This window comes from Phaenicophaeus curvirostris, chromosome 6 (assembly GCF_032191515.1).
Source record: "Phaenicophaeus curvirostris isolate KB17595 chromosome 6, BPBGC_Pcur_1.0, whole genome shotgun sequence".
In the NCBI taxonomy this organism is placed as follows: domain Eukaryota; kingdom Metazoa; phylum Chordata; class Aves; order Cuculiformes; family Cuculidae; genus Phaenicophaeus; species Phaenicophaeus curvirostris.
In genome coordinates, this window is record NC_091397.1 from 6,795,649 (window position 1) to 6,821,437 (window position 25,789).

Sequence of the window (25,789 nt, forward strand, 5' to 3'; positions counted from 1 at the left end):
TCCTTCACTGTGCCGCTCTGTGATCTGTTGTGGTAGCTGCAACTCCAAAGGAAAAGAAAGCTGAAAAACAAAAAGGTCCCACTGGGATCGCACATGGCAGCATTCAGCTCAATTACTAAAGCACCGACAGAGCATAGACTTTTTTCAGTACCTTACTTATTCAATCACAGCTCCAGCTCTCTCAGACTGATCCCTTAAGAAAAAGCAAACATCTTTTCCTGTTTGTTTCCAGCTGCAGCACAAAAGACTTTAAAGACTTCAGACTGCAAAGAAAACTGTTTATCTTTGGGTCATAGTACACCAAGAGCTTGTAGGTGAATCCAGCGCAGCTCTGATTGACTGGTGAGGGCAAAGAACCATCAAGTTAAGGAAGCTGCTTGGATTTTTCCATGTAACTCCACCACCCACCTCTAACGAAGAGTGGGTTTGCTTGTGCGGGACAGGAGCTGCAGGTCAGACAGCAATAAACAACCTCCTTACTGCCATCAAGGTTTTTTTTTTCCAGATGAGTTCGGTTTTCCAGCAGATTAGTCTAGACTGGGAATAATTCAGCTGGTCCTTAAACACAAAAGCTAACCTTTAGTCTAGACAAGATGGAGTTGCCATGTTGATCACCTTGAAAAACTGTAAAGTCACTTACGGGGGAGGGACTCAACCTCCATCAAATGTCTTGAGCTAGATGATGTTGGTTTGCCTTTAGATTTCTGTTAGGTAAGACGATTATTAAGTCAGCAGCCTCTCTACTCCAGTCAACTGGAATAACACCAGGTAGACAAACTGGAAAAAAACCACGTGATTTTGGAAACCAAAAGGCACCAGATCCTTCCACCACTAGGAGATTTTTTAAAGAGATATGCATGTGAGAACAAGAAGCACATCGTTCCTCAGCATGTGCATTCCAGCAAAGACAAAAAGAAGAGTGGTGGAAGTCTTAAAGCAGCATTTCTTCAAAGGACATTTCTATGTGGAGATTTATTGAGTCTTATTCTATTTGACACTAGTCAGTGAACATGTGCGACTTTGGTGAGCCGAAAAAAAAAAGAACTTGTCTATAAATTCTTATACTCCAGACACTTATACTTCTTATACTCCTCAGAGGCCAGCCCTAATAAACCCATCACCACAGCAATACTATAATTTAGCAGTGCTCAACTCCTGGCCCTTCAGAGCCTTGCATCGAGTCTTTTCTCAGGGACTCCTGCAACATGCACACAGTGCATCAGCTACCCTGAGGAAACAGTTATTTAATATTAACATGGGACATATCAGAGAGCCCCAGCCCAGCCAAAGAGAGCCTTCTCCCAAACCCAAAGTGAACTCAGGCCCAGAAAGCAGTTAAACCATCTACCCAACACCTTTCTAGCACCACATAACACTTTCTTAGGAGACAATCTATTATCTAGAAATGTTCTAACGTACTATGAGCTGGGAAACATGAGCTTTAACGTTCTTCAGCTGAGTAAGGAACTGACCCTGAGTTTCCCATTTCACAGGCAAATAAAACCACAAAGCTGCAAGAGACATCAGTCTCCTCGCTCTGAAAACACAACTCAACCTCTTTTTGGGAACAAATTTTCACCAAAACTGGACAAAACGAGAAAAAACACTCTAAATCTCTTCCCTGTGTGGTTTAACCTTCATGACAAACTGGTAACCAGGCAGAACTGAAGACTAATGATGATGACAATCCTGCTTAAACCAGTAGGCATAGTTTAACTTGCGCTGATGAATCCTTCTGTGTCTCTCTACAGCCTTGCTCAATGACAAAGCAACTGCTGACGGTGGAGGCCTGTGAGAAGTATTATACATTTTAGCACTGTACCTTGGGACCCAGAATAATAAGCACATAAAAGAGATAGATGTGTATTTGTAATGCCACCTTTTAAAGCAATTGCTTAAAAGGAGCCTGCTTTAGAAACTCAGAAATGTAATTCTTGACCTTCCTGAGTAATCTTGCTAATATCAAAAGAAGTTACAATTACTCAGTTGTGAACGAAAAAAAAAAGGCACTGTTTGTACTCATGAATGAAGCACTTAAATATAAAAGGGAGAGCAAAGGAGGAATGTGCCCATTCCCCTACCACTTCCGAGCTGAGCTATGGCAAGGGGATCCCACCCTCACTGTGGAGATGCAGCGGGGCCAGGGAGAGTCCTCCTATGCCAGTGTAATGTGAAGAATACGAATTCCAGACACCTACCTCCAGCAGAGACATAATCCAGCTCTCAATACTCAATAAAGAGATCCTCTATTCCCTACAATTCCCTGGCTTATTCCATTGGCACATTACAACTTCTACAAGAAGGGAGGAAAAGCTTCAGTCATGTTCATTACACAAGTCTGGTTTATTCCCAGAAGAAATTTTATCCTAAGGGAAAGATACCAGCACTGCAGCTTGGTGCAGTAAAGTTTTTTCACTTGTACTGGGTGATTTAGGATATTCACCCAATTTCTACAACTCCAGACAACTCCATAGGAAGATCTCCTGACTTTTATATTCCCTTAAGATTGTCTCAGCTAGAAGCTACCTCATCTGGTCTAAAACATTTGAAATGAAAGAGTAGCAAAAGAGCAAGATAGTCACCAGTTCTGCTCAAGATCTCCAAGAAGTAAATGGGATACTGTTGGTATTAAGAACATTGACCTCCATGCCCTGTTGGGATCACAGCCCTACTATGGCACTTGCACTCAGGACAACACAAAGAATGTCACAGCCATGCCACCTGAACATGGAAAGGAAAACAGTATAACCCCAAATTGGAGTGCAGATGGAACTGACTCTGCTTTTTGAAACAGAAAGGAAATGGGTAAACCTTCCCACATTTGTCTCCTTACCTTCTACTTCACAAAACTCATGTAAAGTAGAACGCTGTGCAGGTGTCAAGTGCCCGTCTAACATAACACTTCTGTGCTTCCCACAATTTGTAAAATCCAACCACATCATGTTTTATCACACAATAGACTTTCCATAGCGTCATGTAACAAGAATTCCCCTTCTCTGATGATCCCAGGCAGTCTTTCAAGACTTTAATCAGCCTTCACACCATCAATCTCCACATATTAAAGAAAGTCAGTGTGCTTATGCTTTCTGTTGGCTTCATGTCAGCAAAGATATAAACATAGACAAGTTACAGATGTACAGAAAGATCGTTTCAAAAGATTGAGGCAGGAGAAGTTGTGGAATTACGATACTGTGCTAGACAGGTATGCAGAGGCCAGCATGCTAAATACATGGAATCAAAGCTCATAGAGATGGGCAGTGATTCATGTATACAAGGGACTTGAGATTGCCATCCAGTTATTCCAAGACAGCAAGCAGTATCTGAAAAGTACCCAAGAAAAACTGGAGTCACAAACACACAGAGCAATATGATACTTTTTTAATCAGGTTTTCAATCACAATGTAATTTTTTCCATGAATACACCAAACCCAGACATTTAAAAATTATTTGTCTACAAAGAGGAACAAAATGATTTAAGCAGCTCCAGTAAATTGTAAGCAAATCTCTTTTGATCTTCTCCTTGGAAGTCCACTCCTCAGCCAACTTATAAATTTTATTAGCTTCTATTTCGCAAGACAAGAAGAGGTTGAGTTGTAGATAACCTTCTGTTCAAGCTCAGCATATCTTTTCAGAAGTGGATGATAGACCTAAAAAGGAAAAAGAAATAAATACGTCTAGGTTGAAAAATTAGATTTTTAAATCACTCTGCAGTTAAAAACATCTTCAGACATGGAAAAAGCAGATCTTCATTGGTACCTGAAGATTTGGGGTCTTTTTCCCCATTTGCTCAAGAAAATGCTGCAGAGACTTCCTTCTTCAAATGTCACATCCCATTTTACTATCTTCTTTACAACTTAATTTTATGACACACACAGGTCGTTCTTATTGTGATGCTGTTCTTGCTATAAGCAGAAGTCATTACTTCCAGAGAAAGCAGCTCTGCTAAAGTCACCTCTCCCAAGCTGATATGCCCCCTCAGTAATAGCTGTCCTAATCACCCAGGCAGAACTCCTGTCCTTGCCTCCCTCCGCTCCACAGGATGGATCACTGCCTTCATCCCCTCCTCCCCTGCCTTGCTGATAAGCACACTGCCACTCCTAGCACAGGCAAACACCCCTGTCAGAAAGGTCCTCCTTGGACAATATGCTGACCAGGGCCTTCTGAAGTACACTTCACATTCCCATATCTATTGGAGCTGCTTCTCTCTTTCACATCTTCCACAACCATTATTTTTCCCACCATGGCCAGGCTCCTTGCTCCCTGATCCCAGGCCCAGGGATACAAATGCAGACCCAACTTCTTTCCACAACTACACTGAGTATTTGAGCAGCTGTTTTTTTCATTTCCCTAACTAGAATTCTCCAGGAATTTTTAGATGCAGATTGTTACAATCATAAAAAGAAGTGTCAAGTGTCAAATGGATTATAACCCCAGATTCAAACAAGTCCTATACTTTGGATATGAGCAAGATCCATGTAGGGATTTGTGTCATTCATTATATCTCTTTTTTCCTCTGTTTCAAATTCATCACAGGACATATCACAGAAGTGCTGTGTATATGTGACCAGATTACATAGCAAAAATCCTGACCAGAGCCTAGCTCTACTGCCAGCTCCAACCCAAAATTATGCTTCATCTAGATTTGGGAGATATACCCTCTTCATTATCTCCTTTTTCTAGTTTTAACTGTCCACCTAATAAAATCAGTAGTTTGACGAGCCACACCAGGACAGCTTCGCTCATCTGTTGGCTCGAGCACAGAGATGGGACTGCCAGGAGCCAGTGTGGGGTCTGGTGCAGGCTCGAGCAGTCCTTAGGAGGATGTCATAAGGTCATATCCCTGCCGCAATAAATCCTACTGGCCGCCAGTCCAGTCTACAAGCTCTCTGCACTGAGGTTATTCATAATCAGGGCAGTCTTACTCCTGGCTCCAGGTTCAGAGAGGTTATAGAGCCATAATGAATCATACACAGTAAACTGAATTACTGTTCTCATCAATAAGTGAGACCCAGCATTTAATGCATTTTATCCTTTTCCAGATAAGAGCCACAGCGAACAACCGTATATGCATGAAAAATTCAAGAGGAAGATGTTCAAGAGTAAACTATGAGGTTGTAGGAAGAGACAGGGTTGCTCTTGTGCAGTTTTATACACAGCTCTGCAGTAGCCGCAGTGTCTCTTAGAGTCACATATTCTGAGATGAAAGAAAGAAAACATCAAGAGTTTTTTCTCATCTAGCGTGTTTTGGGCTTGAGTTTTAGGAGTTAGCAAAATATCCAGTTTCTGTGTCGCTTCCTGAACAACGATTTCAAGTCTGAAGAGCAAGTCATGGATTTATCTCTTCATTCCCACTTCCATCTTCCTCGATGGCAGGTAAGAACAACTTAATGGACAAACTCTGCCTGTTATGATCAACTCCTCCGTTTTACGTATCAGATGTTACATAAGTTCAAGTACGTTTCTTCAACAGATTAAGTATACCAAGGGGAAGCAGAGAAGGAGCACCTACAGCAAATGGAGACACTATTCAGTAGTCAAAGCCTCAACAAGACATTTTTTAAACCTACCTCATGGTGATTAACTGAGGCTTACGGTGTCTGAAACTTACACTGATTAAAATAGAGAAACCTTCTCACTCCTACCTCTGCAACAGACTCATTCAGTGATGCCAGGCAAGTCATTTAACACATATGTGCTCCAACTCCTCTTCACCACAGGACAGTGATACTGAGATCCACAGAGAATTATGCAGATTTATGAAGTTAGAAAATAAAATACACCACTATAATGAAATGCCACATGACTCAGCATGGTATTTTTAACTGACTACATGAGGACCTCGGGGGTTCAGTGAAGTATGTATATTTATTCTATTCATGTTCCCAAACAACATTACTGCTCCCATTTCTGCTAAATATGCACATCAGAGTAAACAAAATACTGAGCAGGCAACTATGGCTATACTGGGAGTATCAGTATGTCAAAGAAAAACATCTCCTCTATTCACTGAAGCATCTATAATACAGCCTCACTATTTCTTACTATGCTATTCTGTAAATTTGATAAACCCTAGGCACTTATTGATGAAGATTCAGCACACAGAGCTGCACTGGTATGTGAGCTCAGCCACTGAGAAAGCTGGCTCCATACTGGTTACCCAGCAATATTCTTACAAAATACACAACAGTGCATGCACTAGACGGTTGGGAAGCACTACTGTTAATACATCATTCTAAATTAAAATGTGTCAAAATAAATGAACGATCACATTTACTGATATAGTTTCTTACACTGTTTATTGGACTTCAGTACTTAGCTTGCTAATTGAGAAAATTTAGGCATTTGCAATAAGCTTCCCAGCCATTAGTGTAAATGAATGCTGCACTGTGGACAATCTGAAGAAAATGCATGCAAAAAATTAAGAATATTCCTTGTCTGTTCCTGTTCATTTGCAGTAAAAAGCAGCACAGTTCAGAGGGCTAAGCCAAAGTTTTAAATTCCTCTTCCTCGGGGAATTTGGCTGTAATATCACCAGTACATCATGGGTCATAATACACCATGGGTAATAGCCGGCTGAACATGAACCAGCACTGTGCTCAGGTGGCCAAGAAGGCCAACAGCATCCTCACTTGTATCAAAAACAGCGTGGCCAGCAGGAGTAGGGAAGTGATTGTCCCACTATACTCAGCACCGATAATGCCACACCTAGAACACACAGTGCTCGATTTTGAGTCCCTCATTACAAGGACATGGAGCTGCTGGGCGTGTCCAGAGAAGGGCAACAAATCTGGTGAAAGGTCTGGAGAACAAGTCTTATGAGGAGTGGCTGAGGAAACTGGGATTGTTTGGCCAAAAGAGTGGTCAAGCATTGGAACCAGCTTCCAGGGAAGTGGTGGAGTCTCCTTCTCTGGAGGTGTTGAAGAAGCATGTACACGTGGCACTTAGGGACACGGTGTTGCAGGCATAGAGGTGTTGGGCTGACAACTGAACTGGATGATCTTAGAGCTCTTTTCCAACCTTAATGATCCTATGATTCTATGGTAAGAGCAGCAATACTACAAATTTTTTGCAAGCAGTATTTTACACGCCAGCTTGACACTAGCTGAATTCTAGGGCCAAAGCAGTGCAGCTCAAAAAGTAAGGAGAAGAAAAAGCCAAACTGCACCAACCAAGAACATGGCCTGACCATGTGCACAATTGCATCTATACAAGATACTTCTCCAAGTTTGCCACAACTGAACTACCTCCACAGAACCTCAGGCAACTCCTCCTAAGCAATTCCAGGAGCCTTTTTCCTGAGTCACTTATATAGATTTATTTTTATAATTTAGGTCCAAAGGGAATAAAGAACTCTCAATGATGCGTAAAAACACAAGAAAATAAATTCGCTCTCTGTCATAGCCTCAAACCTAATATATCAGATCATGATATTTAACAAAAGTAATTACACATACCACAACATGAACCTTATTATTGTCCATAATTTAATTGTCCTTGTTATATTAAAGCCTCCTCTCCTGCTTATCTATAGTCTACTCCACAACATGAGCTGTACTTTGATGGCTTCATTTACAAACCCTAAATGTCTCTCCTGGGACAATCTGGCCACAGTCCACCAGTCCCACAAATAACTAAGAAAATGCTCATGATAAATACTGCATTACAACAGAGAATAACTTATCCTGCCCTCCCTAGAAAATGTATTCAAATAAACGTTACCTTGCTCTCAAGTACAGATAAAATACGTCATCCTCATACTATATCTCACCATAGTACCAAACCTATGAACTCAGCAGGGCTTTTACTGTTCCTTTGTACGAAGTCTGGGACAACGGGACATTGCCCCTCTCACTCTCCTAAAGCAAAACCAGCTCCGAATTATTACTACAAGTGACAATCCACATGGACCCTTCTATCTCCTGCAATGCTGTGTTAGCCAATGACTGCAGCAATTCAAAATTTCCAAATTACAAAGATGATGCTGATGATTATCTGATTTTAAGCGACCTGAGTACATTTAATCTACCCTGAATAGATTAAAATTAATCAGTCTCTCGCAAACGCTTTCTACTTTTGAAAGGTTCCTTTTTTTTAACCAAATTCAAATTACTCAGAGATTTGCTTCAGAAATGAAGACATACAGATGTTTTATTTTTACATCATAGGACTTGTTCACCTTTCTTAACACAGAAAGTATATTTTTAAAGCAGAAAGTATACGACAGTGTGCTGAAACACTCTGATGACTCCTCCAAGGAACCACACCTCAAACTCACTTTATTTACTTCAGATGTTTATTCTGCAAGCCTATCTTAATCAATCAATCTAAATAAGGTTTAAAAAAAAAACCTTATTGGCTACACAAATCACCTTAATCAAACGTCCATCAATACCTATTATATTTCTTGTGGTTGTGTTATTATTACCTACTTTGCACTAAATTACCAGCCTAAACAACCTCCCTCCTCCAAAATCTAACTCAACAAAAATATCATTATATTAAATCAATAAATAGGACATTATAACCTTCCTGGGTGACAGGGTCACTTCTATAAATCCACCTACTTACAAGGCAATTCACCAAAGTCAAGAAAACCTGTTACATTAGCCCTTCTCAAACTTTTGCAGGATTAATACATTTCAGTATAGTCAATAATACAATCAAAAACTACACATACAGAGGTAGCCAACTACACTACACCTTCTCCCTACAAAATCCTACACAATAATATTACAATAAATCTGACAGTACAACATAGGCACATGGCCCATATAAACACAACTGATCAACTCTAGATAATCATGTTCTCTCTTGTGCCTTTTTGCTTAATTAATCAACTAGCCAACCATCTCTGTTTTAATAGATTACTAAAATAGAGCTGAATTCTAATGCCAGAATAATAGATTCTTTCTGTCTGTTAACATATATTTATTGCTCTACAATCTCCTGGTTATTTCTGTCATGCATACTGGTTCTGATTAATCTTTTTCCTTAAGGGAGAGAGGAGGCTTCAAAGAGGCGAGATGACTCTTTAATTTTTGCTATTCTGAAAACAAGGGAGAAGAATTCATCAGGTTAACCCACAGATGACTGACTTCAGCTAGCCTGGTTGAGTAAGTGACCAAAGATGATGGTTACTACCAGAATAACTTATAACCTGTTTGGGTCTTGACAGACTTAGAAACAAGTTCAAGCTGGGTGAGCCCACACACACTACAAACAGACTGTGAGATCAGGTTCAACTAAGAGACTTAAGGTCATAGCCACAGAGAGAGATTGATTCTCTTTCCAATGGTCTCTTCCAGGCAGGATGGTCTGCTACAGGATAAAATTGAGTTTCATAGAATCATAGAACAGTTTGTGATGAAAAGCACCTTAAAGATCTTCCAGCTCCAACCCTCCTGCCAGCAGGGAAACCTTCCACTGGATCAGGCTGCTCAAAGCCTCATCCAGCCTGGCCTTCAACACCTCCAGGCATGGGGCATCCATGACTTCTCTGGACAACCTGTTCCAGTGCCTCACCACTCTTACAGTAAAGACTTTCTTCCTGATAGCAAATCTAAATCTCCCCTCTTCCAGCCTCAAACCGTTCCCTCTCATCCTATTACTAAACTCCAGGCAAGCTGGAACTTATAGGACCTCAGTTTCCACTACTAAGTCATTATTCATCACAAGCTCTGTCTCCCATCTTGTGACTTTACTATTTTACCTGCCCATCATCTTAATTGAACCAGAAGAGGTTTTTTGTGTGCCCTGCTTTCCCTTTTTGAAATCACTCTCATTACTACAAAGGATCCTTCAGCAACCAAAACAATAATTTTTGCATTTTTGGTTCCTGGAAAGTCCTACTGAATGCACAAGCCTTGGCAACGAAGCTACAACAAACTGTTGTTTGACCTCTGTCTGTGAGAGTTATTCCTCCCTCCAATGATCTAACACATGTTGCCTCTGACCTATACCAGGAAGAAAGGATGAAACCAGAGCAGATTGCTGTGTTATGACCTGCTTTTTCTCTATCCTGCCAAGATTTAGCTATAGCAATCCACAAAATGTAGGAAAGTGGTCCGGGGAATTTCACATTGGTTAGCTAGACTCTTTCAGAAGACCTCCTCAGTGAGACAGAACTTAACCTCAGGATGACTTTGAAGTTTATAAAAAGAACCGTCATTTAAGTGAAAGCCTCTAACCTCAACAGAATGAAATTGGATGGACAGGGAGATGCAGCTCTGTAAAAAACAGAATCAAACTGACTCATCACATTATGTATTTTTACTGCACTGTTCAGGCTAGCACACTCTATTACTGACAGGCCCCCTGGCTTTCTGCAGTTTCACAGTCATGAAACTAGCCAGGGAATCCACCATCAAATGCAAAATTATAAGACAGGAAGAAAAAAAGATGCCGTGGAATATGGAATTGCAAGAAGCTGCTTTTAACGGAATGAAGCTGGCAAGCTAAGCTAAAGCACAGGAACGGTTATTCTTTTGCTTGCTGTTTGGCCACTGCCCTCTCTATCACTCACTCCTGTCTGCTGGGGCAATAATTCATTGCTGTACATCATTGAAAACTAATAAAAAGATGTGCTACGAGAGCCAGTTCTAACCACGTGGAAAAGGAAAAGAGAAGTATTGAGAGGGAGATAATTAACTCTTTTAGCTTCCAGGCCATTTTATGCAGACAGCAAAATAGAAAGAGGTAAATGAATTCCTCCCTGATCTTTGCAGTCAGGTTACTTGGCCCCTGCAGGGGTACAAGGTGCTTGCTGCTCTTGAAAGGCCCCTGTGAGTGACAGCTGTATTCCCTGCCCTTGAGTTTTATAGCTGAAGCAGCAGCAGGGGGTCAAAAGCAGGTCTCTGAGCTCTCTCCATCTCCAGACAAGCTAGCCCAGCAGCTTTTGAGCAGACAGCATTTTTGGGAGGAACAGGGCAGCAACGTGAGGTTGAATCGGACACCAGGGATCTGCTCCTGAAGTGTATTCCCCGCAGAAGGTTTCAGCTGCAACACACACGACACAGGCCATTGCTGTTAATTATTTTATCTTATAAAATGAGGGGGGAAGGTTGAGTAAATGAGATCAGATCAATCAAGTTTAAATTATTCAATGTCTTAATATTTCTGAAGGGGACTTCTATTCGATTACTGAGCTCCTCCATCTCAGTTAATAATTAAATAATATGCTGGCAGGCACAATGCAGCATGATCATTTCTATTATTACTCATGATGATATCTGGTGCTCCACTATACATGTAGCTGGGAGTTAGTAGTTTTGGCAGATCATTAATTTCCCAGTTTAAATAAAAGCTGTAAAACCTTGTTGCTCATAGTTAGGGCACATCCAAATCTCATAAACGGAGAGTGTAAGGCTGTATTGATGTAAAATAAGTTTCTGCACAGCTGAAGACAGAGCTAGATTCACCTTGGGTTATTTAAATGTGTGTTCTCTACGAATCTTGCTATATTGTATTGTTTATTTATTACTGGACATTATCTTTCAGGAGATGTTGTAAACTAAGGCCTTTGGCACCTGTTAGTGAGAAGTGCAGGGTTGCACTGGAGAATATGATAACAATTCCTTCCTTGGTTTTACAGGGGCTGGAACCACATAGCAACAATGACTGGGGTTTTTTTTTTGTTCTATATATGTGGCCTTATAAAGCTTAAGCTTCGCCTTCAGATGTGCTCAAATTCCCAGGAGGGGCATGGTACCCAAGACCTGTGTCTAATGAATCCTCCCTGCTGGTATACTTACCATCTGGGAGCTACAAGTGAAGATTGCTGACCACTGTTTAAAATCAGACAGGAAGGATTTAGGGGGATTTTTTCCAAGAAGCCAGAAAGCACTATCACCACACCTTTTTCCACGCTGCTTCCCACAAAGAAATCAGGACTATTTCATCAATACTATCAGTTACAACTTGACTGATCTGTATCCAAATGCAACCTGTTTTATAACTTTTTTTCTGTCAGGAAAATATTTTGCTCTCTGATCACACTCAGATAGGAAAAAAAAAAAGCCCCAATCACTCTCACAGACCTGCATGGAACGATCACTCAGATTATTACATCATTACAACACTAGAGATCTCCCAAAATCAATTCAATCTTCACAACAAGAATTGTGTAACTAAGAATTTCTTAAATTAACCTATTTTACTAGAAAAATTAGCAACCCACTACATTTTGAAGCAGAGAGGAAATGAAAGGAGAAACGGTAATCCCAAGGTTGCTTACCTCCTCAGCCCCAGTGGTTGGTGTAACAGCCAATCTAGGCTCTGGTGCTAATTTCACAACATCAGCCAAGGACACATTCATCTCAGCTACAAGCCCTGCAATGAGAATCATGATCCTGATCAATGCAAAAAGCACAATGAGGGATATGCCTTAACTCCCTGGCAAATTAATACATAATATTGATCATCCCTGGTCAGGTCAGCATTCAAGACTGAAGGATAAATGGCAGAAGATCTTACATACCAACATGCTAGCCCGGGAAGTGGGGATTCTGATTGAGTTTTTGCCAATCACTCAATTTGTACCCAGGAGAATTGGTAAGCAGCAGAAACGCTACTTAGCAACATCAGTAATTATTTATGGCTACAACAATACAGTAAACAGCAGCAAAAATATAAGAGATTCAAGGACAAAATGTCACTAAACAAAAAAGGAAATAAAATTAAAACACTGTCAAGAAAATATGCTACAAATAACTAAATATATATATAAGGAAGCAGATTAATAGCAGAGTTCTGCTACTACTGCATTTTGTTCTCCAGGTGAACCGCAGCATTTCAGGAGTTCCTTGTTACACCTGCTAAGAACCCGAGGCTAACTGCAGAACACCCTACTTGAAGACATACACTGTAATATTATTAAGGAGCCCTTGCCATCAATATTTCATTCATATTAGCAAGTCTTCACTCTTACTCAATTCCTTTGCCTAGCCAAGAGTGAGCCAGCTGAAAGCATCAATCAAAAATGCCATTTAGAAACACAGAGCATGCCCCTGGGGCTTGGCTGGCAGAGTACCTGAGCTAAGGAGTCCCTCCATCTGCATGGCATCTGAAATCCTCAATCAAATGCTCTGTAAACAAAGCCTCAAGACTTGATATGCCAAACTGGCAGAGGGAATTCACACCTTAAAGATATCTGCACAAACTTTAAGGACAGCTCCAGATTTCACATGCATTCGGTGGCTTCTAGTGCATAGGCAAAGTCTTAGTATAAAGAAAAGCATCTTGGAAACTTAGCCTTCAAGGTGGAAAAATTATTGCATTGTGGCTTCAAGAATACTGATAATCATAGAAGCACAGAATCATAGAACTGTTTGGGTTGGAGGAGACCTGAAGATCATCTAGTCCAACCTTCCTGCCATGGGCAGGGACACTTCCCACTGGATCAGGTTGCTCAAAGCCTTGCCCAAACTGTCCTTGAACACCTCCAGGGATGAGGCATCGACAACTTCTCTGGGCAACCTGTGCCAGTGCCTCACCACCCTCACAGGAAAAAAAATTCTTCCGAATATCTAATTTATATCTCCTCTCTTTCAGCTTAAAACCATTCCCCTTCATCCTATCCCTGCACTCCCTGATAAACAGCCCTTCCCCAGCTTTCCAGTAGGCCCCCTTAGAGGACTGGAAGGTTGCGATAAGATCTTTTAATCTAATAGTACATTTTCTACTGCCCTGCAAAAGCATACTTTGTGTCTTTTCTGGAAATAAAGAGGACAACATGCAAGTGCAGTAAACACATTGACTCAAGTTTTGGCTGTGCGATTTTCTATGCTGTTCTCAAATGCAAGAGAGATGTAGTCTTCAGATGCTATAATGTGACAGTAGAACTTGCTTCTAAAATTAAAACCTGGCTGATATCTTTTCCATGCTTGTTGCAGTCTCATGATATTACATGAATTTGGGCAGAAGCTACATGTGTCTTAAGGTCCAAATCCTAAAGCTTCTAACCAGAAAAACTGAGGCTTACTATAGCTGGCCCAAGTAAGGACTTCAGAATTTGATACACGTTCCTTGATTTGTTTAGCTGTAAGATATTAGAAACTATTTTAAAATATGCGAATAACATTTCCCACCTGGGATTCAACTCTTAAATTGCTGATGGCCCATCCTTAACATACAACTACATGCTTTAATAGATATAGGTTAATTAACACTTCAAATCTGGACTTGGACTGCTGCATTACAGTGAGTGATATAGTACAGCAAGTAAAATGACTGGTCAACCTAAGACTATCCTGAGATTTATGCATTTACAAGAGGAAGTGCATACTCAAGCCAGAAGCTTAGGACACCTTACACACCCTTCACCTTGATGTTTAAAAGCTGGAAGATACATGTAGGTTTATTAACACTTACTTGGTCAGCAGTATTACAGGTCCTGTCATCCCCACCCTCTCTGATCTTCTTTGCTAGGATCGATCTTTTGTTTGGTTTAACCATTTCAGCTATCCAGTTTAAAGCCTGCTCCACAAGGCAGGGCAGCAGGCTACACCAACACCTTCAGTTGGCTGTATTCTTCCAAAAGCAGCACACAGAGACAGCAACTCAACACATTAAGGTCCTAGACCTCTCCCTGACAGTATCCACAGCTTCCAGGCCCTAACCCTACTTAGAGAAGCAGCCTGAATTGTAATGTAAATGTTATTCTTGGTCCTGATACAAGCATACTAAGAGTAAAAATACCTCTTTGACCAGAGTGACCTTCCAGTCAGATCCACACAGCTTTATTCTCCCCACATTTTCAGTAATGTTAATCTCAAGTATTATCCAACTGAAATTAAATGCCCACACCACTCAGAAGCACCTCTTTACAGTCTTACCGTGAATTGCTCTGTAAGCACTTCCTAAACAAGCAGAGTTGGTGGTATCGATAGTGTACACTGGTGCGTTGAACACATCAGACAGGACCTGAGAAGTATCAAAGCACCAGTTATGGATGTCCATGGAAAACAAGGGATAAGCAATCCCCTATCACTGCTTAGGAAAGCAAAGCCAAACATTTGGGCACCGCAGGCAATAATGAGACTTGAACTTGCCACACAAAAGGGTATTCATAAATCTAAGCTAAAGAAGTAATTGCAGCCAGAAAAAAAAGTCCCATTTCTTTCCAGATCTCTTTACTACAAGTTCAGAGGAAATGTGAGTTCAACCATTGTTTCCCTTATAAGCTCACACAATCAACTTGTGCCATCGGGGCAAGGACATCTGTTCAGGAATCTACAATGGGTGCCTACTTTCTTCTATCACATTTATGGCTGAGCTAAGTGGGAAGGAAGGAGAGAGGAACCAGTCATAGTTCCTCAGTTTTCAGCTCCAGTAGTATGAAAGCCTGGAAACCTGTCTTCTTCACCTCCACCATTTTGATCACATTAGGATTAGCAGGAAAAATGATAAGAGGACCTGGTTACACAATCTCTACATGTAGCAGGAATTCTCCTGTATTCAAAGGATCCTTAGCTATGAAGATTTACCAAGACTTTTCTCAACTTCTCCTGAGCAATTGAAAAAAAATTTTACAAGCCAAGAATTTGTTACAGTATCCAATAGATTACTGAAGTTTTTCAATCACACATCATTTTGCATTGAAATCAGCACCAAGCATCTCACATTTACTGAGCACGTGTTCTTCCCCATAGAGCAGTTTTAGGAAAACAGTGGGAGGGTAAAGCCCCTCCCACTGCAGAGGAGGATCAGGTTTGTGAACACCTGAGGAACCTGAACATATATAAGTCTATGGGAACCAATGAGATGCATCTCAGAATCCTGAGGGAATTGGCTGGTGTGGTTGCCAAGCCACTCTCCATAATATTTGAAAAGTTACAGTGATCAGGAGAAGACCCTGGTGACCAGAAGAAGGGTAATGTTGTGCCCATTTTTGAAAAGGGTAGAAAAGATAAACCTGGGAACTGAGCTATCAGCCTAACCCCTGTGCCTGGGAAGATCATGGAACAGATCCTCCTAGAAGCTCTGCTAAAGCACGTGGCGGACAGGAAGGTGATTAATGGCAGCCAGCACGGCTTCACCAGGGCCAAACCCTGTATGACCAACGTAGTGGCTGATAGGGTAACCACAGCAGTGGACATAGGTCAGCCAACGGATGTGATCCATCTGGACTTCTGTAAAGACTTTGACACGGTCCCCTACAACATCGTTCTCTCTAAATTGGAGAGATATGGATTTGATGGGTGGACTGTTTGGTGGATGGTCATATTCAGAGAGCAGTGGTCAAAGGCTCGATGTCCGGATGGAGATCCGTAATAAGTAGTGTCCCTCGGGGGTCTGTACTGGGACCGGTGCTGTTTAATACCTTCAGCAATGACACAGACAGCAAGATCTAGTACACCCTCAGCAAGTTTGCAGATGACATCAAGCTGAGTGGTGCAGTTCCCACACCAGAAGGATGGGATGTCATCCAGAGGGATCTGGAGAAGTGGGGCTATGTGAACCTCATGAGGTTCAACTAGGCCAAATGCAAGGTCCTACACCTGGGTCGGGGCAACCTACAGTTTCAATACAAGATGGGGATGATGTGATTGAGAGCAGCCCTGCAGAGAAGGACTTGGTAATGCTGATTGATGAGAAGCTCGATATGAGCCGGGAATGTGCGCTCACAGCCCAGAAGGCCAACCATATCCTGGGCTGCATCAAAAGAAATGTGGCCAGCAGGGCAAGGGAGGCGATTCTGCCCCTCTATTCATCTCTTGTGAGACCTTATTTGGAGCATTGTGTCCAGTTCTGGAATCCTCAACATAGGAAAGACATAGAATGGGTCCAGAGGAGGACTACAAGTGTGCTGGAGCACCTCCCACATGAGGACAGGCTGAGAGAGTTGGGGTTGTTCAGCCTGGAGAAGAGAAGGCTCTAAGGAGACCTTATAGCAACCTTCCAGTACCTGAAGGGGGCCTACAAGAAAGCTGAAGAGGGACTGTTTACCAAGGGTTGTAGTGATAGGATGAGGGGCAATGGGTATAAACTGGAGAGGGACAGATTTAAACTAGACATAAGGAGGAATTTCTTCATGATGAGAGGGGTGAGGCACTGGAACAGGTTGCCCAGGGAAGTTGTGGCTGCCCCATCCCTGGAGGTGTTCGAGGCCAGGTTGGATGGGGCCTTGGGCAGCCTGATCCAGTGGGAGGGGGTTGGAACTGGATGATCTTTAAGGTCCCTTCCAACCCAAACTATTCTACAATTCTATGATAAAAAGGGGAAAATGAAGACGTATTTGGACAGGGCCATGGAAAGTTCAAAAACATTTTTCTGAAATCATTGTCAACTGACTCTTTTCATTTTGGTTTCATCACGTCTGAGGTTGCGGGTATCCCTAAGGCTGAGCAACACAAGAAGCAGGTTAACAATTCAGATTTAACTTGTGCTGGTTTTATTACTTTTGCCAAAGGGAACAGCGTATCACCCAACTTACATCAGTGCAAGAGAGTCTAAAATAAAGTGACAGAGTCCAGGAACCCAAACCATTTGGATGAGTGATCTGCACCCTCGACCAGGGATGTACAGCCCTACTGATGATGGGCTCCAGGAAAAAAAAATCTCATGCAGCATTTCAAAAGGATTTTGTTTCTTTCTCTGAAAGTTTGTGGGGAATCTGCAAATCAAAGCCTTTGAAAATCATTAAACATCATAATATTAAACAAATGTGGCGGGCTGCTAACTATAATCCAGTGAAAGCCAGAGCTTATACACTTAAAACACTCTCTTCTGGTAAGACTGCCAACTCAGTCTTGCCTAACCTAGCTTGTAAGCAAGCACTGAGGGATACATGAGCTTCAGTGCTAGAGGACAAATAGAAAATTAATCGTGGTATCTATTAAAAAGCCCTCTGGAAATGATAAGGTCACAGGGTGCTGGTTCCACTGCCCATCTTGCCAGCCAATACTACCGTACTGCTTCAGCACATTCCCCATCTGCTTCTTCATCTCAGCTCTAAGAGGTATTTCTTGTCTTAAACTGGAAGTGCATGCCTCTTTTTACAACAGAGGGTTTTTTGCATCTCTGCAGAGCCTTGTACAATGCAGCCCTACTCCACACTGAATGCTAATAAGTGCTGTAATACTACAAATAATAACTACTTTTTGTGCCACATGATTATAAAATCAAAATTATTCAAAGTTCATATATTTAGTAAGTCACTTGAAACTGTGGTCTCTCTCATGAATAATTTTAAAAGAAACTGTAAGAGGTTTTACTGTTAAAAATGTTTCACTGTTTCATGTGGTCATTAATCAAGCACCACATATGTTATGAAAAGCTTCCCAGAACCATGAATAAAGCTGCCCTACCATATATTTTAACAGATACTCCTAAGTTCCCCCCTTTGCAGTGTAAAATATAGGAGTTGCTGAATGTTGATTAATTAAATGATAGTCTTTTGCAGCCCTGGAACAAATTATCCAAAACTGACCATGATAAGAGTGGAAGCTGTTATTCTTCATGCAACTGATATGGTTTCTGAGGTTTTGATTCAATTAAAAAGGAGGATCCAATTAACCAGCGATTGAATTAAGTGAATGACAGTGTATTGATCATATTATTTTAAGACACTTCTAATGAGTTTTAAAAGAAGCTGTATTGCTACACATGAAGAGCAAGCACAACAGATGGGAGCACTCTCCCATTCCTGCAATTTTTCAGCTGTCTGTATTGCAGAATTATATGTTGTAGGAATATTCAACTCTGCTTTCATTCCACAGCAAGGAAGTCCTCCTGGCACCATACTTGGAAACACAGTTTTAAAAACAAACTCATCTATTAATCCAATCTCTTTCCCGACATATTCTTAGTAGAATTGCTCCAATAGGAACCAATGTTTTAACCAATTAACCTATCACTTAATTTTCCAACATCAAGCTCCTAAGCAAAATAACGAAAACAGATGAAGAGAAGTGACATGTACAGGCAAAACATGCCGAACTCGTTGTCTCACAATCAGCTGTACAACCACTGGTTATACAAACATGTTGTGAATGTCTTAGGAGAGAGAGAACTTTTTGGTCTTTGCTTTGCAGCTTCCATTTATTCTAGCTCAGATTTTGCAGTGTAGACGAGCTTCCTTTCACACGATTGCAATTGTCAAACAGTGCAGTGGGTAGCTGAGGCTGGCCTCTAGACTCCAGCCGATGGAAAAGGGTTGGCATCTCCAGAAAAGAATTCACCCTGTGTTGACTAACTTTAGTGCCAGGACTTAACCCAAGATTAAGACAGGTGCTTTTTGGTGTAAACATCCGCCTCCAGGCTCAGTGTCTGCACTTCTAGTCAAAGGGAAGCATGTCAAAGCCGTCAGTGGAGTACAGAAAACTCTTTGGCTCACCCGGAGGGAGGCACCTACGTTTGATAAGCTAAAACACCGTCCAGTTTCCTTTGTGCAGTAACTGACTGGATCTTCCCTGACTATTGCAGGACTGACAGATCATATACAGACATCACATCGCCACATCTCAACAGGCAGAACGGGAAAGCAGGCAGTACTCTATTCTCCAGAAGACAGATGTAGGATTGTAATCAGGGCTGGATGTGCAGCAATGGCAGCAGAAGAGGAGGAAGGTGGGAAGAGGGAGGACAGACTCCCCCCAATATGCAACACAAGGCTAATAAGTAATAGATACTCAGAATAACCAGGGCAGGGTTTAGGGGTTTATTTGGGTTTTTTTGTATTTTTGAGTGGGGGCTTTTTGAGTGTTCAGCACCAGCAAAATCCCCATTTGCTTTAAATGCTCAGACTTCAATCTGAATGACAAAAACTACAAAAATCTCAGGTATCATATAAAGTCTCTTCTTTATTTCTTCGCTGACCGATTTGATGTAATTGATGAGATCTGGAAATCACCAGTGCTTCTGATACACATCCCTAAAACTAGTCGAGTGTAAAAAAACCTTTGACATTCAATACAAAATTAGCATTGGGCTAATGGATTCCACACTAAACTCAAAGAAAAGCCTCAAAAAACTGCAACGCATTCACACCTTCCTGTGCAGCTGCAGTGATTTGGATTCAGTTCATCAAAATAAAAATGCAGATGTAACTGTAAGTACAATTCAATTTTCTACTTACCTGTAAGATCTGTTTATTGTGAGATGCACCACCAGTAGCCAAAATCCTTGTCCTGGGCACTGCAATGCAATACAACATATAGATCAGACTGAAAGTGCATATTGTCAAGATTTGCACTACTGAACCAAGCAATGAGAACAAGGAAGTGGGAGTCAGATGGTCTGGGCTCTCTTTCTGTACCTCTAATTTACCTTCTGCAAAAAAGGAGATAAGAGTAATTACACACCTTTCCAAAGCACATTAGAACACTTCCTTAAAAGAGGCAACATAAATATTGCAGATCTATTATTATTATAATGCTGTTAAAGTCAGGGAGATTTGCAAAAGAGATATACAATAAGAAAGGCAGAGTGCTATTTTACTACAGCCCTGGTTTGAGGTCAGATTGGTTTGGCTCATAGCTGTATACATATACAAACTGACAGATAACCTTTAAAATCAGCAGTATGTTCCAAACTTATCTCCTCCTGATGTTCACAGTCAGAATTCACTGAAACCTGGGCAATTCCTATATGCTTGAATGGCAAGGAAGTGTGTCACAAGGCAATTAGAGTCACTGCAATAAAATAAAATAATATCTGAATCTTCACTCAAGGCAAATCCACAGCTTTGGGGATGTTAAAAAAATGATCCCGCATGCTTTAGTCCTTAAAGGAACCCACTGTTTCTTCTCACAATCCTGATTGCCTGTCCTATGCCTCGTTTATTTGTGTGCATGCTCCTCTGGTGCACAGCATGCAACAAGCCGTGCATCTATCCATAACCACAATTCAAAAAAGGTGTTATGAATAAGTAGTCCAAAGGATCTCACTGAAATTCTTCAAAGGATTAAAACAAAATAAATGCATAAAAACTCGATAGTGTATATTTTAAAAATCTAAACACTTAATTATTCTGATTAATGACAATAACAAGCAATATCATCACGTATCCTCTCCCAAAAGGGGAATTTTACTGTGGTTATTGTTTTGTCATCTTAACTGTCTTTTTAATAAAAGCTAAACATAATTTATTTCTCACAAGGCAAAGCTGGTCAACTTATATTGATGCCCTAAATCACTTATTGTCATTTATCCTTTTAAGTATCTTAATGACAAAAGCCCTGAAGATGGAATTAGAAATAAAGAGGAGATGCAGCTCACTATGCCATCTCTATGCCCACAGCTAGGTGCTCAGGTGGAGTCTAAGACTCAGATAAAGCATTCCACGGGGGACTCTAGTTTACTGATAAATTTAATTTTATTTTCCTCTTTGGAGGATATTCAGTGATGCACAAATTGGGTTTTAAAAGCCATTAGGATCTCTGTCAATGTCAGTAAACAAATAAAACAAACAGCAGAGTGATTCCTCAGGGAAAACAAGTTTCAATTATACCAACACAGAGTGATAGATCCCTGCCAAGATTATCACAACAACATAACAGCACAGAAACCAGTGAAAAATAACCAGTAAGTCTCTGTTCCTAGAAACCAAACTGAATTCTAAATGACTTGCCTAGTAGCCACAACTCTGTTTTGCTAAACCTTGTTCTGAATATAAATTCTTGCAGAACTACCACATCTAACATGAAAACATCACATTTCAGAGACAGTCAGTAAGAGAGAATGAGAAATAAATGTTTGCTAGACTTCACAGTAGCCAAAACCAGAGAATAAGGCATGCTAGCCCTCCACAGGCTCTGGAAAGAGGTTTAATGAACTGCTGGGCTATCACCATGAGGAAAGAATGGTGGACAATATAAAACCTGTAAAGCCAAAAAGCAACCCACTCTGTGAAAACTGCAAACACATCTTAGCTCAACTGCTTCTTGCACTTCTATCTGCATGCCAGCTCTCTACGTTAGGGCTTCTGCTGCACAGCTTTCCAAATGGAGCTCTGTCAGTATATATTGCTGTCTGCTTTCATTGTAACTGATAGGCCAGGTAGGGCTGATTTGTGCCTTCTCCAATGCCCCTGTAACAGATAACATTTCTGCATTCAGAATCAAGGACTGGACAGGAGAATTACTCCTTGTTAGGTCCGAAGATTCACGTTTTGGCTATGTTATCATTTACGCCATAACTGTAACTCAGGATATTTATACATAAATAAGTTTCCATAAGAAAAGTAGGGGTGAATTTGCAGTGCATTAGCTGTTCACTACAAACCACTCATGAGTATGCATTTACCTACTCTTAGTTGAGTTAGATGTCTGTCAAGAGAGCAAACAGATCTCAAGTCTAAAAGTGTTTAACACCCTTATTATCTGCACACCCATTTTAATCCAGACTATTTTCTTCATAGCAAAATATTAAGAATTATTTCACCATATAGCTAACCTACTTGATAAAAGCAACTACTTCAATTTACACTGTGGAGTGTAAATTGAATAAGAACACACACAGACTCATAATTAGAAAACTCCAAAACCCAAGGCTGAAGCTACATGAAGGACAAAACCATTCATTCTCCTTCACTTCAAAAAATAAGGATGGCTCGCTTCACCAAAACATATCCTAGTAGGTAGCAGCCTAGTGAACCTTAGCCATCCGTGTCTGACAGCAGAATCTGACCCTCTGTACTGCTGGGACTGATCCATCCAGGCCACGTGGAAGAGTGATCTTAGGTGAACCTGCATTTCCAGAGGTAGCTCTGCATAAGGCCAGAGAAGAGGCAACCACTTCCTTGCTTGAGTTTGAGTCACCTCTTAGGGATGAGGGGCAGGTCCCAGAAGAACTCATTTGAATTTGCTGAATTCTAGGTTTACCTCTTATTTCAGCATTTCTATGGAGAGTGAGGAAAATGCATTGATCACTGATCTCACAGGTTGTCTTTTTAATGCCAATATTGTGTGCTTTACTGAACAGCGGACATTCGCTCCGAGATGTGTAATTGGATACATCTTATAAATAAAGCAAGCAAGCCCATCATTTATGTATACAGGGGCACTAACAAAGACATTGTTCATCCATCACCAGCAGTGTTCTCAGCCAGCTGTGTTTGAATCTGTCAGGAGCTACCATCTATCCCCTACGGCAGTGCACAAAAAGAACTGAAATACAGTGCTCCTGAAAAAAACACAACCAACAACAACTGTAGCAAATATAATTCATGAATTCAATTCTCTGACAGTTGAGAGAATCAGATTTAAACATCTTTTAATTAAAAGCTCCCTGCATAGTACCTAACCAACCAGTTTATCTCCTTCCTATTTAAAAATTAATGATTTTTTAGAGAGCTGATGCGGAAGTTTAACCCTATCTAGAAAGAACCTGCATCTGCATATGGCATGGTGTTCTCCTGCAACATGCACACCTTCTACAGATTACCATAGAATGCTTCGGATTGGGAGGGACCTCAAAGATCATCCAGTTCCACTCCCCCTGCCATGGACAGGGGCATCTACCACTGGGTCAGGTTACTAAAAGCATCATCCAGCCTGGCCTTGAACACCTCCAGGGATGTGGCATCCATGACTTCTATAGGCAACCTGTTCCAGTGCCTCATCACCCTCACAGTAAAACATTTCTTCCTAAGATCTAATTCAAATCTCCCCTCTTTCAGATTAAAACCATTCCCCCTCATCCTATCCCTGCATTCTCTGATAAAGAGCCCTTCCCACCTTTCCTGTAGGCCCCCCTGAAGTACTAAAACACTTTTATAAGGTCTCCCCAGAGCCTTCTCTTCTCTAGGTTAAACAAGCCCAACTCTCTCAGCCTATCCTTGTATGGGAGAGCTGTGTGACATGGTGAGAGAACTACTGAAATTCAGTTACAATAATAATTCCCCCTGGACAGAAAGAGGGGGGAAGATTCAAGTAAAGAAGTTCACTTATGCAGGAAGACTAAGCACGAGGCAGTTTCCCACACAAGGCTGAGAAGTCAGTCCACTCTATGTATGTTACTACTCACACAACAACCCCTATTCCACCTTTGACAGAGATGCCACAAGAATTCAGCAATGATAACATTCATCTCCTGGCTCTCAATTTCGGGCAAAATATTGCTTTCATTAAAAGGCACAAAGGGGGGGGAAATCTGTCACTGAGAAGAGAGAAGATATTACTGCTATTTGTGTGCGACAGTGGGCTCCCTCCCACCCCCAGCCTGACCTTTTCCTGTAAATCCTAATCAAGCGATAACCACCAGTGGTGACCATGATGGTCATGATGTCTGCATCCACCTCACAGTGATTTTGGGGAAGACAGACCATAACACAACAGTCAAAGGCCAATCTATGGCCATGCACTGCGGGAATGAAACGACGAGACGGACTCCAGATAGATGTAAAAGCGGAGACCTTTATTGTTGGAACTTACAGGTTTATATACCTTTGCTCATCTGTCCACGCGCTTCTCATAGCAACCTGACTGGCCCAGGCCTATTGTCCACGCGCTCACAATCACCAGCAGCAACATTTGGTTGGTTGACCTCCAAAACCCCACACGCTGCCCCTAAATGCTGTCTCCACCCTGATTTGCATCTCTGATGTTCACCTCTTTGTTCAGCTTCCCGCTGTTACAAGCCAAGGTCAGATCAAGGACCCTAAGTCAAAACTATCCAACAGGTCTACCTTGCTATCACTGATTCCTACAATGCACCCATCTGGCCACAGCACTGGTCAGGGTCCAACTCAAGCCAAATCTGGAAGAAACTGGCACCTGTGGTCGGTATATAAATATGAGTCAATCATCTTACTCCATAAATAGTGAGCAGCCCAAGAGCCCTTTGAGCTCTACTGAAATGACAGTGGGTTGCACATCAAGATCTCCCCTTGAAAGGGAGGCCTCTCAAGGTCACTCCTCAAGGCTAGGAGAATCCTTGCCACAACAGACTCTCTGTGAGTGAATTTGGAATAAGCACACTGAAACTTTGTGATCTTAACTAACAGATATAAAGGACTGATTTTGCATACATAATCCTCTAAGTATAAACCACTGACAAAGTCTGAGACTAAGTCTGGATCCAGCAGTTTAGAAATCAAAGGGTTCCTTTCTGAACGTCCTAATTCAATGGGAGGGTATCCCTGACAGTTTTGTCCAATCTTGTCCTCTGTGCACTGAATTATCAAGTGTACCTCGCCTTCAAACCTTGTAAATCACTGTCACATTCATTATTAAACATTGTTAAATCTCTGCTTTATATCAATGAATGTTTTGCTGCTTCTCATTTAAAAGCAAAGTGAATCACTCCATCTCTCCATCCACAGCATTGTGTTCAGCAGTTGTCAGTGGGCTCAAAAAGACCAGCACCACTTTACATTTACACACACAGAACTGATGCCTTCCCAGAAAAGCAAGCAGTTTAAGCAGTTTAAGACAAAAAAAGTGGAGAGCAAAACACATATTTTAGAAAGTGCAGATTCAAAAGGCATTGCCCAAGTGGATTCAGCAAGTGAGACAGTGGAAGCTTCAGCACAGGGCAAGTCTCTTCTGAGCAGCCCAACATCCCCTCTAATGGTCTTGGCACATAACCACAGCTATTAAGAAAAATAATCACACAAGTAAACTTGCATCAATCAAAAGGTTACTGCTGATAATTAGCACCAAAAGCCTGCTGCCACTTCATTTGTGCAAGAAGACTGGAGGTAGAAATTCAGGCTCCTGTTCCACCAGGAGCGGGGCCAGATTGGACTGCTAATAGGTCTGGATGCTGAAATCTATGGGATGACTCCTGACCTCACAGCTTTTGGATCTGGCCTTCTTTCAACTGGACAGTAGCAACGTGCCTGTGTCAG

General features: G+C 41.4%; 1 protein-coding gene across 1 annotated transcript in view; it reads right to left on the reverse strand.

Moving 5' to 3' along the window:
• Positions 1-3,286: 3,286 nt before the first annotated feature.
• The window catches only part of XYLB (xylulokinase), a 92,109-nt gene continuing 69,606 nt past the window's right edge, over positions 3,287-25,789 (reverse strand). The window contains exons 16-19 of the mRNA XM_069859284.1: positions 20,075-20,133; positions 14,832-14,919; positions 12,233-12,327; positions 3,287-3,647 (exon numbers count right to left, since the gene is read on the reverse strand). Coding sequence (XP_069715385.1) covers positions 3,564-3,647; positions 12,233-12,327; positions 14,832-14,919; positions 20,075-20,133 — 326 coding nt within the window. The 3' untranslated portion in view covers positions 3,287-3,563. The remainder of the gene's footprint in view (positions 3,648-12,232; positions 12,328-14,831; positions 14,920-20,074; positions 20,134-25,789) is intronic.